Raw genomic sequence first — 19,087 nt, 5'->3', positions numbered from 1 at the left:
ACGTAGAAAGATGATTATAAAAAATTATCTACAAGTTTTAATCGTAAAAAACTAAAATTTTTTTTTATATAACATTAGGTGAAATATATCTAATATTTTTTAGTGTAGCATCGGCTACACATAAGACATATCTTTTTGCATATATTAATGTTTTGAAAGATCTTTCTTACATTATATTTCTATAGACAGATTAATCATAATCGAATATTTAAAAATTGGTTTCATTGTTATCACGATCAAACAATTGTGATTGCTATTATTATTTGCAAAGCTTTAGAATCTTCAGATGATCTTTCACATATGGGTTGTTTGTAAAATCAATCTACCTATATAATTCCATGTTTTCGCGAGAGCAAAAATAAGCCAAAGCGCGACGCCAACGATATGAAAAGCCTTGAATTTTCGGACAGAAATCGATGTTCCTTGGATTGAACATTGTTAACGTCTGGGCAATGCGATATACCACCTGTCTTGGAAAATTCGTTGTTCCAACATTCGTTGTAATAAAACATATGCATGGATTATAAATGTAAATCCGTCTAGCAACGCGTAATAATATTCTGAACATACAATATCCAATAATTACTTTAATTGCAGAACATTCACTGAATTAGCTTTGTTAACATGATTATAATTATTATAGAAAGAAGAGTCAATCTTATTCCCCTAAACTTTTGACAAATTTAGATCAACGCAAACACATGAAAATGATGTGTTCCTTCTCTTTTACAAATTTAATTATTTAGTGGACTAAAATATATAAAATCTAATATCTTCAAATTACTCTCGAAATTTCATTCCCGGAAATTATCTAATAGGAATAATCAAATAGCGCTAAATTGACGTATGACGTATCCGCAAACACTGTTCTGTGAAAAAAATATAAAATCAAGAAAAAAGGAAATATTAATTTTCATTTATAAAAAAATATTTTTTTTTCATGGAGCGAAATAAACAACATCATTAACGTTGTTTAAAGTTAAAACTCTTACTAATTGCTATCGTTAATAATCACTCTTAAACTTTAAAACCTTAAATCTAAAACACTATTAAATCAGTCTTTTGTATGATAAAGAAACAATTTCACAAAATTGTTGAAACGCACTGATTGGTACCAATTGGCGCGCTGACAGTTTCGCGTACATAAATATTATCTTCCAAGATGAGAGTGAATTTTATAGTAATCTAAGGTGACATTTATTGAAAATTATCCAATGGGTTTTATCCAACAGTCAATGTACGCACGTCACGATTCGCAAAATTACTTGGTGACTCGAAATTACTGCAACGTTATATTCCTCTACTGTGCTATTTACGTTAAAGATTTTTTTAACAATATCAGATATCCTAAAAAATCCTCAACGAGGATGTTGGATATCTTTTTTTAAAATTACTTTTGTTATTTTATAAAGTCTATTTTTATAATGACACAATTCATAGCTTCAATCCTCGATTATATGAATGGAATGATTTATGTCATCTAAGTTTCAACTGAATACTTACTTTTTCATTTTATGCAAACAAGATGAATATTGTTTAAAACTGAGATACAGTTAATCAATGCCTTTATCCTATAGACCAATATCTTTACTCTCTAACGGATATTAATAACTAAAAGAAAACAAAAGTGTCCCATCGGAGTATAACGACCGAGCTTATCCGTTTTTTTAAATAAACACTTTATAGTCGAGAAAATTATCTCTACCTCATAAAAGGTGTCAGCTTTCTCTACCTGCTTCATTTCCCTCGATACTTAAAACGGATAAAGCTACAGCACAGTGAATGACGCTACGGTCGATGTGACGAGGGAGTACCCTGTGACATCACTTGCAACCAAGTGAGCTCATCAAAGGTCGTAATGACGTCATGAAGCCCTATTCCACTCGATCGACATATTATAGGTCTAGCTATATAGTGTAAGGTGCGCGAGCATGATGACGTCATTGAATTCTATTCTATTCCGTCAAGAGAGCACGCTCGATAATGGTTTTTCTGACGTTCTCCAAACCTACGCGTGCCTGTACAATGCCATATCGTAATAGCAACATAGGAAAATTACGTTATAAAGAAATTGCAACGTAAAAACAGGGATCATGACGCAAATAAAATATATCGAATTCACTTATGTTACGTTTCATATAATTTCATTAACTATTATAATCATCTTGTATGAGACGATATGATTGAAGTTAAGAGATTCTTTCATAAAAAGATTAATATAATTTCTCCCGTAAAATATTATATTATATTATTATATTATATCATGAGATTATTTATTATATATAAAATTATTTTAATAGGTTTAGTATCTATTAATATTATTAAATAATAAATAGGTACTCAAATGTATCGATATGTTGTGTAACTACTATAATTATTATATAAGATTCTTAGAGAGCAAAGATAATTTTTATGTATACTCTTTATATATGTTCTAGAAACATTATTTTTATTATTTATATGTCAAGCAGAAAATAAATAATAGCATAGGTACAAAGGAAAAATGCCGACCTTCGGCAAGAATTTCTGAGAAGGTGAAAATCTATATAAACACAATTCAAATAGTTCTGAAATGTCTTTCCTCAACGTTACACGTTTTTCATAATTCTTGTTAAAATTGCTTTTCACATTATTATTTAAATAGCATGTATATATAATATTTTATTTCACTTATACTTAATATTTTAGTAGAAAATTGAAATAGTTTAGCTATTTTGCAATTTCCCTAAAAATATTAAGATTAATTAAAATTATATTCTAGACAGTGAAGCAGCGGTTTACTGTTCAAACAAGTTGCAAGAAAATAAATCTCGGAACGAAACAAAAGAAAAATCTTTGCGATTCATGTAAGTTGTATTATATGTGATTTTCACTTCTCTCTGTTAATATTATAAATACAAATTAGTATACAATTTTATTTTAAATTCTGCACCAATAAGATAATAATATATCAGAATTATAATTATAGAAAGACTTTCTATAATATAAAATACGTATTGCTTCTCGATTATATTATAATATAGTTATATGATTTTGACGCTTATAATATTTCTTAATAGAATAATATCGCCAAATATGAGTCATGATACAAAAAGTTATAACAATAAAGATATGCGAAGAAGATCGGCATTGTCATTCATCGGTGGAGATGGTTCACTTGATATTGACCATGTTTTACAATCCGAACCTTGGAAAAATATTGAAAAATTTAAAAATAGCGAGGCTGGTTGTGTTCAGACTATGCTAGATAATTTCATCGAAACAATTACACAAAACAACACCATTGAAGCTAAAGAAGGATTCTTAAAGCTTATTAAAGGTAAAAAAAAGCAAGATTTTATAAAAATCCATTATTATTTTTAAAAATTTGTTCGATTTCTCATTATAAATCATTTTTCATTTATTTAATCATTTTTCATTTTTTAAATCAATTTTCTCCTAATCTAATAGTATAATTATAATAGTATAATTATAAGTATTTAGAATGTTTTGTAATATATATAAAATAAGAATAATTATAAAAATCCGTTAGAGATAACATCTTCCTTTATAATAATATAATCAAAAGATATACATTTAATTAAAATAAGTAACAAATAAGATAAAGTTAATTAAAATAAATGAATAGGCGATACTCCTGCGAAGAAAACTCCGAGATCTACAAAAGGCTCAACGAAGTCTCCAATAAAGGATTTACCTGGGATTTCATCAAGTACTAACAGCAACATCGTTGAAACAAATACTGTAGTAAATAACAAAATGTTAAAGAGGCAAAGTCGATGCGAGATGGAAATGATTTCGCAAAAACTCTCATCTGATACTGATGTAAAAAAAGAAATCCAAAACATTTCAGAAGCCAACGTCAAGGAAAATGTCGATTCAAATAAAAAAATGACTAAGAAAAAGATTTTGCAGGACATAACGAATATAACAGAAGAAAATCTGTATACAAGTACTCCTAAAAAAGTAGAAAAGACGGTAAAAAAGAAAGAATCAACAGCAGAAAATAAAAAACCAAAAACGGAAAATTCGAAAAATAAATCAGAGAAAAATATTCAATGCAAAGAGATAGAGAAAAAATCGAAGAACACGAAAGAGCAAGCCAAAAGTAAATAAAACATTGATTATATTTCTCACAATTTTTACATATTTGAGTGATTATTTTTGATAACAAAAATACATTATTTTTCAGGTAGCACAAATATCCTTAAAGAAGAGAAAACACCAAATGTAAAGTTGGAAAATAATTTGGAGAAAATAATTCCGCAGAAACTCTCACGTAATACCGATAATGTAAAAGAAGAAACTAAAAAATCTTCTAAAGCTACCGCCAAGAAGAATGCTAATTCAAATAAAAAAATTAAAAAAATCGTGCAAGACAAAGCAAATATCACTGAAAAAAATCTGCAAACAAGCACTTCTAAAAAAGAAGCATCTAAAATAAGAAAAAAGAAGGTGACAAAGGAAGAATTAAAGGTAGAAAATAAATCAAAAACAGAAAATTCAGAAAATAAATCAGAGAAAAATGTTCAACGCAAAAAAATACAGAAAAAATCGAAGACCACGAAAGAGCAAGCCAAAAGTATATAAAACGTTGATTATATTTCTCATAACTTTTACATACATCTTGGATAAGTATTCTTGATAATAAAAATACAATACATTATTTTCCAGATAGCGCAAATATGCTTGAAAAAGAAAAAAAGAATGTAAATTTAAAAAATAATTTGGAGTGCAATAAAGTGAATCAAAATTCGTCGAAAAATAAAGAGAATAAAAAAGTGAAAGGTAAGCATAAAAAAATGTTTAAAAGACATATCTTTTCTTTTTAACTGCTGCACTAATAATTACATTTTTAATTTTTGCGACACTTCTTAGCGAAATGGAGAACAAATGTGAAGTAGTAGAAATCAATTGCGGAAATTTTGAACTTGCTTTAATAATTAATTGTATATATTTTCTAGATAAAAGCACTAAATTGAATGGAAAGAATCTAAAGAAAGAAAATCCCGAGAACAAGTTGCAAGGAAGCGCCCAGTTACGTACATCCCTTAAGTCTCCGCAAATAAAAAACACAAAATGTCAATGCGAAAGTAAGAGGACTATCCAAGATATATATATATATATATATATATATATATATATTTACGCACATAGTCTATCGACAAAAGTTATTTTCAATAAATTTGCATCAAATAATAATTATTTTCTAGAAAATTCCGCAAAATGTTCTGATAATCAGTGTTCGTTGAAAGCAAAAGAAGATTATGAAAAGAAGAAACAACGTAAAAAAAGTCAAAAAGCAGCGAAAGCTATCGAAGGTCTTAGCCGACATATAACAGTCGTCAAGAGAAAAATGGAGTGCATTAAAAATGATTTAGGTAAAATCTGTTATTAAATGCATGTCATTTAAAAAAATTCTTTGTTTTCAAAAAATTCATCGAATTTTGTCACGACGTTAAATATTATGTGCGCGAGGCAATTAATCCTCGTCGTCACACTTAAGACTTCACTAAAAATTCACTTCTCGTGTTGGACAGTTTGATAAATTTTACTGAGAATTCGCACGCGAGAGTACGCACTCGTGTCCTAAATACAATACAATATTTCCGGAACTGATCTCTTGTTTTCTTTTCTTTCTTTCAGAAAGCAATGAGTCGTTGGATTTTATTAAAGAGCCATCATGCTCGTCATTCTCAACGTTTTCATCTTCATCATATTCCTCGTCTTGTTCGTGTGATTGCAGTTCCTCCTGTTTATGTTACGATACGAGCGAATATTCAAGTGTTTTTTCGAGTTCTAGTGGGAGTAGTGAAAACAGCAGTGAAACTGAGACTGCGAGTGAAACAGAAGATTAATTATGTATTGAAACGAATTAGAATGATATATGATTTCAATTTTGTGTACATGTTCTTCTAACATTCTATTACAAAGAATATTGAAAATGTTAGAGGAAATTACACAAGTTAAAATCAAAATTCTATTTTAACAAAAGTCAAAGTTCTATTTTATATTATTACAATTATAATTAAGAAATTTGTTTATTTATGTATGCATATTTTATCTCTTATTTAAATTAATTTTATTTTTTTGTTATTTATTATGTATTAACTATTATAATTGTGTACCTAATGTTATTTGAACTATTTGAGTTTAGAAAATGTTATTATTTCTTGCACGATTTTTAACAATACAATCAAATCGGAAAATAATATTTAAAATAACGTTTAGATATTTCGGCGCGATTAATTAAGAGAAATTATATAATGCTTAAAATAAATTATATGTAATGTAATTATTGTAATCGTAAAAGATTTTATGAATTTTATTCAAAGAATTTTATGAATTAATAAAGGAGAAAAAAGAAATCTTAAAACAATTTATTGGAATATTTGATGATCTCCAACGAATGACACATACACGACTCTCATGGATATAAATATTTCGTTAAATATTTCACGAAGCCATTTTGATCATGTCAATCAATCAAATCATATCATTACCAAATGATGATGAGAGGAAATCCCATCCAATGCGTTTTTTTATTTCATGGTACAAGTTATAAATATATTAGTATACTATACAATTTATACAAATTAAAATTCTATTTCTAATATACTTTTCCAATTTAAACATGTGATCTAATGTACTGCGTGATCTAATTCTGTTGGAAGATTTGTATAATGTATGTTATTGATCCAATATGTATTGAATTCTATTAACAACCATCAAATTTCGCTTTTTATTTCTAATTACTCATAACTGGAAAGCTTTTGATTTTGTTGATATTTTTACTTAAGACAAATACTTCCGAATAAACTTATAACATGCACTATTAGCATATGAAGCATAAACATAAATTTGAGGGTACTCCTTATATATAAATGGTTCATAAATGATCCTTGAATGGGAGCAACAAACGCATGTATAGCGTATTTGATTGGATGCATTAAAATAATGCATGCATCGCGAATTTCTTAAATTAGTCATCGTCGCCTCTTTATCGTGTTGTTACTATTCGTAGCGTTTCGACACCTGCTTCATGCGCTGCCGTGCTTTTTTCTTAACGTTCTAACTGAAAACAGAGAAGTCTAAAAATAGGCAGTTTGACGCACGTTGCGATGTTAAGGTAAGTAAGCAACATGAACCGTATGTTTGCTTCTTTCCTTCGAACGATAATCTCCGGCACCGTTTGTCATTCGCCGCAAATGTAAAACAGTTACTGCGCAATTAAGGAAGTACTGAGTCCTACACGAGTTTATCTCAATCTCATAGAACGGGATCCTCTTATACACAACCAAGATTATCAATTGGATACCACTGACATTTTAAGACAAAAATACTATATATACCATATGGAAATAAAGTTAATCAGAATTATAAAATAAATAAAGTATTTTCCTATTTTCTATATCTTTGCGGTAAGAATAAAACTCTTTGCTTTTTCTATTATTTATTTCTATTATTTTTTTCTTGCCACGATGTTTAATCGTAATGTTCTATTTGCTCGAAAAATAAATTACAAATAGCTTAATAAAAAATAAGTCTAATTAGTTGTCAAAGTTACAATTAAACTTGTCGATAAATATAAATGAAAAAGATGAATAAGCTGAAAAAGCAAAAAGAAAAATCAAAGATTCTAGAAAGAGAAAAGTTTGATATCAAAGTATAGTACTTTCGCAGAATTGCAATTTTTTCTCAATAGTGACGCGATGTGTGTCATGTATATATTTTTGTTTATTACAGCTGCAATGATTAATGTCCGTGAAAATAGCGGCAAAAATAAAAGCGTCTTTAAGCCCATCCTATTAAACCAAGCCAAAGTTAAATCAACTTTCTGAGTTAGCAGAAATCTCTTAAAATTTCATTGTTACAAAATCTCTTAGAATCTTCAGTTGTAATAGTATAAAGAAAGTAATCTGGTAATCGCCAAAATCCAGCGTCAGAAGTCATAATATACTTTATAAAGCAGGAAACTGTTTATACTAAAGCTCTTTATTAAATATACTAAACTACACTGTTCTAAAAAATTAAAATCATCTATTATACCTTTCTAAAATAGTTCAATTCCAATCATTTATCAATTTATGATTATTTCAAAGATAATCATAATCATGGAATGATTTAAAAGGATTCTAAAACAATATATATACATGATAAATGTAGATTAAAGAGAAAATTTAGACTTTTCTATTTGTTTTTTAATAAATATTGAGCGCTGTTCCATTCGTCTATTTCCATTTTCTTTAATGTAAAATAACTCAGTAAAAAAAAAATTGCACAACAATCCTTAAATTAAAAATAAAAATTTACTCTTTCAAAAATTGCATTTGTGTTTTTAATTCACGTCATTTTAACTTTGCATAAAAAATTTCGAGAGATTTAACGGATCCAAGACACATCTCCATTGTATCCGTGTAGCTCTGAAAAATCAGACCATTATTTAAAGTACCGATCTGGAAAGTAGAGACTTCAGGCTTTAAAATGTCTTTTGCTTATGATTATTGTTAACAAAGTTGCACTCTTTTGAAAATTATTTATTTTTAAAAGGCAGAATAGATGATCCCTTAATCTTTTAGCGTAGAGTCATATCAATTTATATATTATAATATTTATAATATTCCGTGAAAATTTCATTTTAAGAGAAATCGATATCAAATTCAGCTAGAAGATAAAACAAGAAATATAAGAAAATATACGCAGGTATAAAGATCTCAAAATCCGAATACGCCAGTTTGCGATGAAAATCTCGTGGTTCTCCAATATAGACATTTCGTCAACAGCGTTCCGCGAAACCATTGACTCGATAATTATATACCTACTCTCAATTCGGTCGCCAGTGGCAGAGAGTTCTCGAGAGCTCTTGTTCTTCTTCTTGCGCGGCTCTTTTTACTCGTAAATTGCGTCATTATTGTATACGTGTACGCGACAATCTGAATTGCTCTCATCTCGCGAATCCACATGTGGGCGACATCGATATGTGTATCTGTATATTTGTTTTCGCGTAGGTGGACTATATTCACAGACTCGTATCGAAGGTAAATTCTCTTCGACACAACTTTTCCCTTATATACTTTTCTTCTTTTCTCTCCTTCCCTCTCGTTTTTTATTCTCTTTTCATCCTCTGTCCTGATTCGCTTTCTAGTCAATATTCAGCATTCGAAGAACTCCTCGCTACATCTGCCTTAATGGCGGTGTCTCGTATATGTACCATTGTTTACCCAACGTTGACATAAAATAGATTTTTACCGAGAATAGCTTAAGCTGGATTTATAGTAAGATGTATGAAGCTGGATGTGATTATTTTAGTACCTTTCCTGCAAACTTCCAAGTATCATCAAATGACAAAATTTGTACTCGCGAAAGTATAATTGTGGAAGAAGTCTCTTCTGCAAATGATAAATGTTCTTAAAGTTCAGTGGCTGCTTGGCAAGCGCACGAGATTAGTGTTGCACGATTAACCAGTTGCTTCACAAAATAGACAATAGTCACATCCGCGAAAATCTAATTATAGTTAAAGAAGACGCTACCGCGAAGCAAGATCCACCGATTACGTCAGACATTTACAGGCTTACGAGTACTTCTTGTTGCTAATAAAAGTTAGATTATCTCGGGATTTCCATATCTATAAATCAACTCTGTTATTCTGCTTGCTGTCCCAGAGGATTTGTACTCATTATTGGATACATATGTATATACGCAGATGTACAAGTTTGATGACGCCGATATATTTCCGTGCATCCTAGGTTCTGATTCTCGAAATTTGCTGATGTCAAAATCTTTCGCGTGATTTACGAATTAGGGGACATGAGCCGATGACTCGCCATGATTACACAATAACTTGTAATAATTTTTTATTTCCATTGCCCGTTTTTCCTATTTATATCTTTAATATCCGGCTGTACAGTTGAACATCTCTATGGACTCTCCGTATACTTGACATACATTTTAAAAATACTTTCAGGTGTAAATTTGGATATGCGACGAATGCGTAATCTGTATTATTTAACAACGTGATGAATTTAAAACAACTGATATCGATTGAAACATATCCGCAAGAGGCAGATATGAAATTTGTAATAAATCCGGGACATTTCAATTATTTTACATTTAGATATAAATAGAAACAATTAAAACTTTCTAAAATTACATTGTAATGCATACAATAAATGCATACAAGAGAATACAATTACAATAATAAATTATAAATCATTAAAAGTGCAGGAGTCGATCACGTGCCTCTCTTATTTGGCTTTATATTCATGGAAGCTGGAATATTAAACTGGCGGCGGAAAGTCAATAAATTCACTTTAAGTCGGTTCGTATCAATAATCCATTCGTGCAGATACAAAAATATACTTTGCAAATTCGACTGATACCAAAATGGCTTTATGCTTGCAAGATTCACAGCCAGGCAGACAATAAAGACTTGAAAGAATAAAAAACGGATATTCTCTCCCTATTAATCAGTAAGAAAAAAATGTTATACGTCGTTCTCTAATTTCTATATATTTCTGTATCTCTAAAGTTTATTGTCGCTGAATTCAAATAGGGTAACTCTGGCAAATACGCCGCGCTAGGATTTACGTCGCAGAAGAAGGGATTACGTCTTCATGTTAGATTAGCATTGAATTATGACTTCATCTTTTCACTGTTAATATTAATGAAATTATTGTGAGTTAAATCGATTTGTCACTGTAATGAGTAGCGCCATGATATATTATAATCTACATAAAATGATTACTGTAGGACGTGTAAAAGACTTAAATGGTTATTTCATGATACATACGTGTAGAGGAATAATAAAGCATGTTGTATAGCAAAATACAAGTGCTTTGCTTTCGTATTCTTTGTTTAGTTTGTTGTCTTGTATGTATATCCCACCTGTTTGGAATATGCGGCATTTTTAGCGGATGGGATTTATGCCCAAAACAAAATGCGTAAAGATTAAATTCAGTGCACTAAATGCAATGAACGCATTACATGAAACATGTATCTCATATCACAACATTTGTACTATATGTAGGAAGAGAGAAAGATTGTAATTATTATTTATCACTTCATATACATATTTATCATTCTTATTCCTTAATAAAAGCATTTTATAAATTATTGCGTTATTTTACGTCTTATTTATATACATTCTTTATAAATTTTTTATGAGCCATACATATCTCCCCCTCTCTCTATGAGTAGCCATATATCCCACCCTTATGGGATATACAGCAAAAATGCAAGGGTTTTAAAAAGTTAATTTTTTAATACGGAAAATAAATATTTCGGATTTCTAATATTTTTTTCATAGTAGTAGACAAAGTTTTTACTGATATAGTTTACTTTAAACATAGTAAATAATATTTAATAAATTAAGTTTTTGCGGCATATATACCGAAGTTATCCTATTGTTAATTTAATATTTTAATTTGCTCGTTTATTGGTCGTTTTTTAGATTTATTTTGCTGTGTCAAACAATTTATAATTGTATCTATAAGGTTCTGCTACCACATCTCGCGCATCGCTTTAATTCGCAAGAATTCTTATTATTCGTGAATAATTATCGAGTCCTTGCTCCTAAATCTTAAGAATGAGCTATTATCGAACTCCTACAAGCAATACATTTGGTTATAGAAAATTAATGAGGCGAAAGAGAGAGAGAAAGAGAGAGAGAGAGAGAGAGAGAGAGAAAGAGAAATTTATATACATATAATACAAATTAAATTTTTTGTAAATCCTATTTGTGTACATATAATTAATATTTATTTATTATCTTTTCGTGATTAAATTGATAATTTGATCAACATATAGAGTACATACAGATAGAAACTTTTTTGTCTGAACATTTGATCAACGTACAGAACTATAATTAGATCTTTTTTTATCTAAACATTAATATGGCAACTCATGTCTAAGAATAGCACATAATCGATCAATGTTGACACGTGGAAGAATTCTGTGATGTATCCCATCCCAGGTAACTTCCTCTATTTATCGAAGTGTCCGTCTCACCGTAACAACGCGACTCGTCGATTCGCATAATGTGCTTGTTAAAAAAAGCGTGCGACGCGGCGTTACGTTCGTCCTACAACCGACGTCGTCGCGTATCCCGCACCCTTTTACAATCCACGTCTGCGCGTCTCCCGACCGGGTCTATAAAAGCGACGCGGAGCGTCACGACGCTTCAGACGTTTGAGATACGCGCACCACGGAAAATGTAACCAAGCGGTCGTCGTATCGATACCTCGCTATCGGAGTCTCTATTTCCGTCTCTCAAGTGACACCTGCTCCAAAAGCGAAACTGTCAGAGGACACGGCTGACATAATTCCTATTACACGCGCTGACTTGATTCGGCGTTTGTGATACTTGTGAGCAGCTGATACATACGCGTGTCAGGACTCGTCGCGATATGAAGATGTAACTGAGGACAAGCTAATCGAGCAAGAGTGATTTGTACGCGTATTTATCGATATACATATACATTGAAGACAGTGTACCAGAGTGAAGTGACGTTTCTATCAATTGTCAAACAAATTTTATCACCGTGGTACGTATCTATACCGTGTTCATCATTGTAGCTGCGTAACTTAATATTCGATTCTATACAAATTTTCTAATGCCGATACTTTAATTCTCAGCAAATGTCTTGTTGAGTTTTACAACAAAATTTTATCCACAATTTAAAAAATTCGTTTTTTTTTTTATATGACGAGATTCTGGAAGACGTGTGCTTGCTGAGAGTTAAAGATTATAAAAATCTTATGCTTTCAAAATTATGCTATATTTAATTATGTTTACGAATTTTATAACTATATTAAAATATATCACATAAAAAAATAAGAAATGCAAAAAATTATAATAAATGATTAATGAACCATAAGAAACCTTAAAAAATTATCATTATAATCTACTATAGCACACTGTACTTCTATAAACGTTTAAAAGCTTAACATAGACGATTTCCGCGACACTTGTGGCTCCTATAAGTTGTCGATTTCTATATATATATCGACTAAATTGCCTCATTAAACACAGTATGCACGCACGCACGCACGCACACAAAAGTATAACGCTACTAACTCGCGTGTATTAAAATAGAGTGCTCAGTAAACATAAATGCTAAATATATCTGTGCCTCTGAGGCTTGTCAGAATTAACCGGTCCGAACCGGTGGTTATGTGAAAAAATAACCGTGACACAAAACAATGAACAGAAATTAGAAAAACGGCAGACATCATTGTTATCTTCAATTTGTCAAAATTAAAGTCATTACATTACAAAAAGTAAATTCAAAGATGAGCGACGTTTTTACAATGGTTGTACAGTAAATACACATATTCTACGAGACATGTAATATTGTACATCTCGTTAATAATTGAAATGGAAAGGTTCTCAATATGTAACTTCGTCCAGTATAATACATCGCGTTATTAAAATATACATGATCACGCCATCCACAAGTCTGTCGCGTCATACTGTATTCGTTTCGTCACATGATGACATTTACGCTGTGTCTCGGATCTCCAGAAATTTATGGAACGATCCAAAATAGATAAATGTTCATCGTTAAATGAACGATGTTTGTTTTCATGTGATTTAAGGGTCTCTTAATGATATATGTGTTGTAGTTCGATAAAAGATGATCTTTCGAAATTACTGAGAACATAGAACAATTTCTACCTCATTAGCCTTTAAATCTTTTTTTTAAATACGAATATGTTTACCTTCATTATCGTTACATATTAAATTAAATAACAATATACTATACAAACTTAAGCAATAAATAATATAAATGTAAGTAACCCAAAATTCACAAATATTAATTTTTGTATTTTTAAGAACTGATTATGTATGTAAAGTGACGTAAGATAACGATTAACAATTTATTGTACTTTCTATCTCTGTCTAGCTGGCTTTCAATTCATTTAAATTCAATTCATTTGAATGTAAACTAAATATATAACATTTCAAATTATCCTTGATTCGCCCAAAATAAAGGAAGCTCTATCGATCTGCCATCTATATGTGTATACCTATCTTTTACCATTCGCGGTCTATTTTATGATACATTTAACTCTGTTTTCTTATTTCTCGTTACAAATGCGATGAAATTGGACGACAAATCAACGAATGCATAACTGTCTCGCGAAAACGAAAATCGCGTGCAAGCTTGGAAAGTTTTGGGATTCGGCGCCGATCAGACTCACGCGTCGTCGACCAAAGCGTGAACGGTTCTCGCTATTGATCTAGCGAGGGTCTAAATGTCCTGGGTTCACCCGGCCACCTTCCGGCCCGACTCTCAGGCTTTCCGCTGCACCACGAGAGTACAGTTCTTTTCAACGAAAACGGCAAAGAAAAAGTACCACGATGCACGCGAAGAGAGCAAGGATTGTTATCTCCAGTGACGATGTTCCAAAAACTCTTCTTGCCGCGCTCTATCAACAAAATTATCGATTCTCAAGATGCGTGATCATAAAATCGAGCCAGAATGTAACACACTATTCCATTTATAGCGATAGCAGATGCATCGTGGCGCATCTGCTATCTCGTGTAAATGGAATAGTGTGTTATATTTAATGACGCACGTGCGAAATCACGCGGATGGAAGAGAAATGGCACTCAAAACCACATGGAATATCGTTAGCTAGATCAATGTCTGCTTAATGTTGCTATTATGCAATAACTATAAATGGATTCCGATGAATTCTAGTTTGTGCATTTTATCGGTGAAAATACATGATTTTCGTTGTACACATGTTGTATAACATAACTACATAAAATAAATTCTCAGTACTTGCTTTCATCTATGAATTCTTTGAATCTGTTTAATCGAATTTTCCATGTCAAAGTTAAATCATACATCAGCTTTCCTCATAAATTTCAAACGGAGTAACATAGTTCTAGATATTAACTTTCAAATTAGAATAACAATTAAATATGTAAAGTAACTTTTACTTTTTATTTTAAAAAATAAGACTTTATTATTATGTTATATATGTTTTCTTTATTCAAGTATGATCAGTAAAAATACTCAGATCTTTTACGTAATTTTTTTTTTTCAAAAAAAAAAAAGATTTTATGGAAAAAGATATACATTTTCATTTAAAGAATGGTTACGTCATCGGGACAATCTTTCTTCAGACAGCTTCTACCTCGCGGCCCACAATATCACACGTGTTCTCGATATATCATAGAACCGCGATTGATCTACGCGTTGCTATTTATGAACTAGAACGCGCGTTGCACGATTGGAGAAGAGCGAATATTATCTTTTTGCGGAAGGAAGCGTGGGAACGTCCCTCAATACGATCATACGTTTGTCGCGTTGACGATTGTAGGCGTCGTATGTGAAGTCCATTGTCCCTATGACAGACGAAGATAATATTCCTTTGATACAGAGTTATCCGAGTATAAAATCAATGTTGAAGTCCTTCAATATGGACAGATGAAATTCTAATTTCCGGTCTCGATGAAGAGGCGGTCTATACAAAACGAAAATGGCAAGGACAAATACGTTACGCCTATATAAACTGAAAATAGCAAGGATTAAAAAGTTAGCCTTTGTTACAATAACGATGAAAATAGAATAAAATAAATTGAAATAATAATACGATAATATATTAAGATGTCTAAAAAGAAAAATAATTTAAAATGATTTAAATTAAAATAAAATAATTCTCTTTAATCTAATCGTACTATTATATTCAATTTTAAAAACCCTGTATTCTTTTTTTGTTCCAGATGAAGCTGCACGAGAAGAAAGAATCAGGTATCCACAGAATCCAAGAGGTGCCCCTCGAGGAACTGGACTTATCAAAGGAGTACAATGTGGAGAAAACTCTAGGCGAAGGTAGTTTCGCGAAAGTCCTACTGGCAACGCACAGGACCACTCAGACAAGAGTGGTCCTAAAAGCGGTTCATCAAGAACTCACGTCCGAGAAGGACTTCTTCCGGGAATTCCATTACTCGTACCACTTAAGCCCGCATCCTAATATACTCTGCTCGTACGCAGTCGCCTTTAAGGCGGAGAAATGTTTCGTCTTTGCGCAGGAGTATGCGCCCTACGGCGATCTCGCTGGCAATGTGAAAGCCGGCGGGCTCAACGAGGATGCCTGTAAGAAAATTGCTGGTCAACTCGCCTCGGCCCTCGATTTTATCCATTCAAAACAACTGGCCCATCGTGACATCAAACTGGAGAACGTGCTAGTGTTCGCGCAGGACATGAGCAAAGTGAAGCTATGCGACTTTGGCTGCACAAAGCGCGAGGGCACCCTTGTGAATAAGATCCGTTGTACCTGGGTGCCGTTCCAACCTCCCGAGATTCACGAGATCATCAAGAACGAAAGGTATGCTTGCAAGAGAAGCTCAGACTGCTGGCAGTTTGGCATTGTCCTTTTCGTTTGTCTGACCGGTAACCCACCATGGCAGAGCGCCGACCCGATCCAAGATCCAGACTATTCGGCCTTCCAACGATGGCTGAAGAGACGTACCACCAAAATCCCACCGACTTTCCGTCGCTTCACTCCTAGGCTACTTCGATACTTCAGGCGAGCATTCGAACACAAGCCGGAGAAGAGGCCTCACGTGACCGAGATCAACAAATATCTAAAGGATTCGTGGTGTATCAGTAAGATCAGCCACAGTGCGACGTCGACGTCCGTCGATGTTAGCGAGAGCCTTGCCAGGCGAGGCGATAGCCTACTCTATCTAGATACTATTCTGGACGATCGGCATAACGTAGATGAAAACAAGAATAAGTTAAGAAAGCTACTTAATAGTTACGGCCTGGAGACTACGGTGGACCAGAAAGTCGTCACTAAGAGGATATGGGAATGGGTAATGCAATGTGATTCTAACATAGACACAGAGCCCGGTCTGATCAGCAGCTTCAGTACAGAGGACATGTGAGAGATAGTGAGAACTTGCAGCGAGCCGTGCCTTCGGATTACTCAGGAGGAACCGAGTAAGTTCCGAATGGGCAGCTTCTATATGCCGACCTCGTACAGATGTGCCAAATAATCAGCTAGAGCTACCTAGCCGAGAGACACTTTCCGGAACTCATTCGAGTGCTACGCGAAAAAAGCGGAACATGATCCTGTTTCTGCGATGTTTCCAAAGTGTCGAAAAGCTAATCACAAGCGGACCAATTATTGAACTTGTTTAATTAGTAAGAATGAAGATTGCAGATAAATTCGAGAGACAATGATATTTGTATAGATTGGTGTTGAAAATGGTATAATCGCAATTAATACAACAAAAATTAATACACAAAAGATGTCATGAAGATATTTAAACATTTTGGTCTCATAGACGTTATCCCTCTGTTTAGAATTTTATGTTGCTTTGGGAATTCAAAACAGAAATAAAATGTCTCTTAATCATAAAATGCTCTAGCAATTAAGTATAAATGTGATATATAAATATCTAAATAAAAAAGAAAGAAATAACGTAAAAGAATATGCGACCAAAAGAATGGTGGTAAGCTCTGAATTAGCTTGATGTAACTATAGAGACAATAATACCGGTGCATATGATTTTTGCATTAGTCAGTTGTTCTGGTAAAAAACCGATGGTCTTAGTAATGCCTTATGCGCAATTAAGCGCGAGGTCAGACAGTCATTTAAAGTTATTTTGTATATCATTCAGATCTGAAATCCCATTCTGTTTATATTACTTATCGTTAGTGATATAATCTCGATTGTTAGGCAAGAAATAAGGAAACAAGAAGACTGTATAATCCAGGGATTCCTAGAATTGGAGATCATAACTCCAAACTTAGAGTAACTTCATGGAAACATTTTCGCGGAAACAATCTATTCTTATTCCATAATAAATGAAGAACGATTTTAATTGCTATGTAAATTGAGAAATCTGTATCTTTTCACATTTTTATCACAATATAAATTCAATAATTCGTCGAAAAAAAATGCAAACATTTAAGAATCTACTGTAGCCGAAAGATGCGAATAGGGATCATAACGCGAGATGGATTGTTATCAGAAGTATCAACAAGATGTAAATCACACAAATGTAGATACATTTACATAGCCAGGTATATATTCGTGCTAGACATGTATATATAAATATGCGTGTGTACGTATATACGTAGGCAAATATAGTACACATATATTCTTGTAGCAGTTTATGGTGTAACGCATAGAGGTTCCGTTTGTACAATTAGTTACGCCATTTCGTAACGGTGATATAGGTGTAGCGTAATATTGCATGCACGTTGCGATTCCAACAATTGTAATAATCTTTCGCTAACGATCTTGCATTAAAACACTTACGAATAACAACATAAAATACAAATAACAATATAAAATGGACGTTTCGCGACAAATCGGTTGCCAAATTCATCACTTCTTTGTTGCGATTGAGTATTTTAATTCACACGTTAATTCGTGTCATAATCAGAGATTAATGTAATACTTTCTTCCTATTATAATTGTATTATATTAATTGTATTACAATGATGTATTATAATGATATCAATTTCTATTCTCACGTGCGATCGTACGATAAATCGATAGAATTGATTTACATTTTACGAATACCCGAATAACGCGAACATAAAATTATAAGACTGAATTAGAAAAGCTCCCAATATATTGAGGAAAAAAGTAGCGCCGGTTTATTTTCATTCGCTTTCGACGCACGTGATTTTCCACAGACATAAAATCACTAGTAAATAAATCGCAACGTGAGACTTGTGCACGGATCTCTCTCTAGAATATCCCGCAAGTGGATCATTATCTGGATGAATTGTGTACTCGTAAAGATCGGCGTAAAGAACGCGTTAATCGGAATCCATGCGAATGCGTGTTTCTATATATTTATACGTTGAATGTGGAAGTATATACGCGCGAATATTCTGACGTTGTTACTCTACAATATTCGGACAATCGTTATTATCTCATTACTAGTCCTCCGTATTGTCCGAATTGACTGAGTGATAAGATAAACGAGTGGAGGAAGGAAGCCGGCGTGCATAGCCTCCATTAATACGAAGCAATGTTTTGTATATATTGAAATAAATCTTGAAATTGCATAAAATTGATACAAAAAGTGTTATTAATTTGACTCCCCCCC

General features: G+C 32.3%; 3 protein-coding genes across 4 annotated transcripts in view; 2 read left to right on the top strand and 1 right to left on the bottom strand.

Moving 5' to 3' along the window:
• The window catches only part of Rh5 (Rhodopsin 5), a 273,046-nt gene that overhangs the window by 242,843 nt on the left and 11,116 nt on the right, over positions 1-19,087 (bottom strand). The window lies entirely within an intron of this gene.
• Positions 14-14,017, top strand: LOC105150433 (uncharacterized). Of its 2 annotated transcripts, XM_087410165.1 has the most exons (9): positions 14-2,647; positions 2,762-2,846; positions 3,060-3,319; positions 3,629-4,108; positions 4,193-4,582; positions 4,675-4,788; positions 4,965-5,093; positions 5,214-5,381; positions 5,647-14,017. In XM_087410165.1, exons 3-9 carry the CDS (start codon positions 3,076-3,078, stop codon positions 5,856-5,858), a joined length of 1,737 nt encoding a protein of 578 aa, XP_087266291.1. In that variant the 5' UTR covers positions 14-2,647; positions 2,762-2,846; positions 3,060-3,075; the 3' UTR covers positions 5,859-14,017. The 2 variants fall into 2 exon arrangements, with proteins under 2 accessions (XP_087266291.1, XP_087266290.1); XM_087410164.1 differs by having other exon boundaries at positions 14-2,846.
• meng (serine/threonine-protein kinase meng-po) lies at positions 12,401-19,063 on the top strand. Its single transcript, XM_011063465.2, has 2 exons — positions 12,401-12,542; positions 15,737-19,063. The coding sequence occupies exon 2, from the start codon at positions 15,737-15,739 to the stop codon at positions 16,901-16,903; it is 1,167 nt and encodes a 388-aa protein (XP_011061767.1). The 5' UTR covers positions 12,401-12,542; the 3' UTR covers positions 16,904-19,063.

Source organism: Acromyrmex echinatior, chromosome 10 (assembly GCF_024713525.1).
Source record: "Acromyrmex echinatior isolate Ae372 chromosome 10, ASM2471352v2, whole genome shotgun sequence".
Lineage (NCBI taxonomy): Eukaryota > Metazoa > Arthropoda > Insecta > Hymenoptera > Formicidae > Acromyrmex > Acromyrmex echinatior.
This window is presented reverse-complemented; position numbering and strand designations above follow the sequence as displayed.

What these genes read in the sequence shown, in the direction of transcription:
- LOC105150433 (XM_087410165.1), top strand. Translation starts at nt 3,076, where the DNA reads ATGAGTCATGATACAAAAAGTTATAACAATAAAGATATGCGAAGAAGA. An exon ending in CACGAAAGAGCAAGCCAAAA is followed by an intron (nt 4,109 to 4,192) that starts GTAAATAAAACA and finishes ATTATTTTTCAG; the next exon opens with GTAGCACAAATATCCTTAAA. An exon ending in GTGCATTAAAAATGATTTAG is followed by an intron (nt 5,382 to 5,646) that starts GTAAAATCTGTT and finishes TCTTTCTTTCAG; the next exon opens with AAAGCAATGAGTCGTTGGAT.
- meng (XM_011063465.2), top strand. Translation starts at nt 15,737, where the DNA reads ATGAAGCTGCACGAGAAGAAAGAATCAGGTATCCACAGAATCCAAGAG.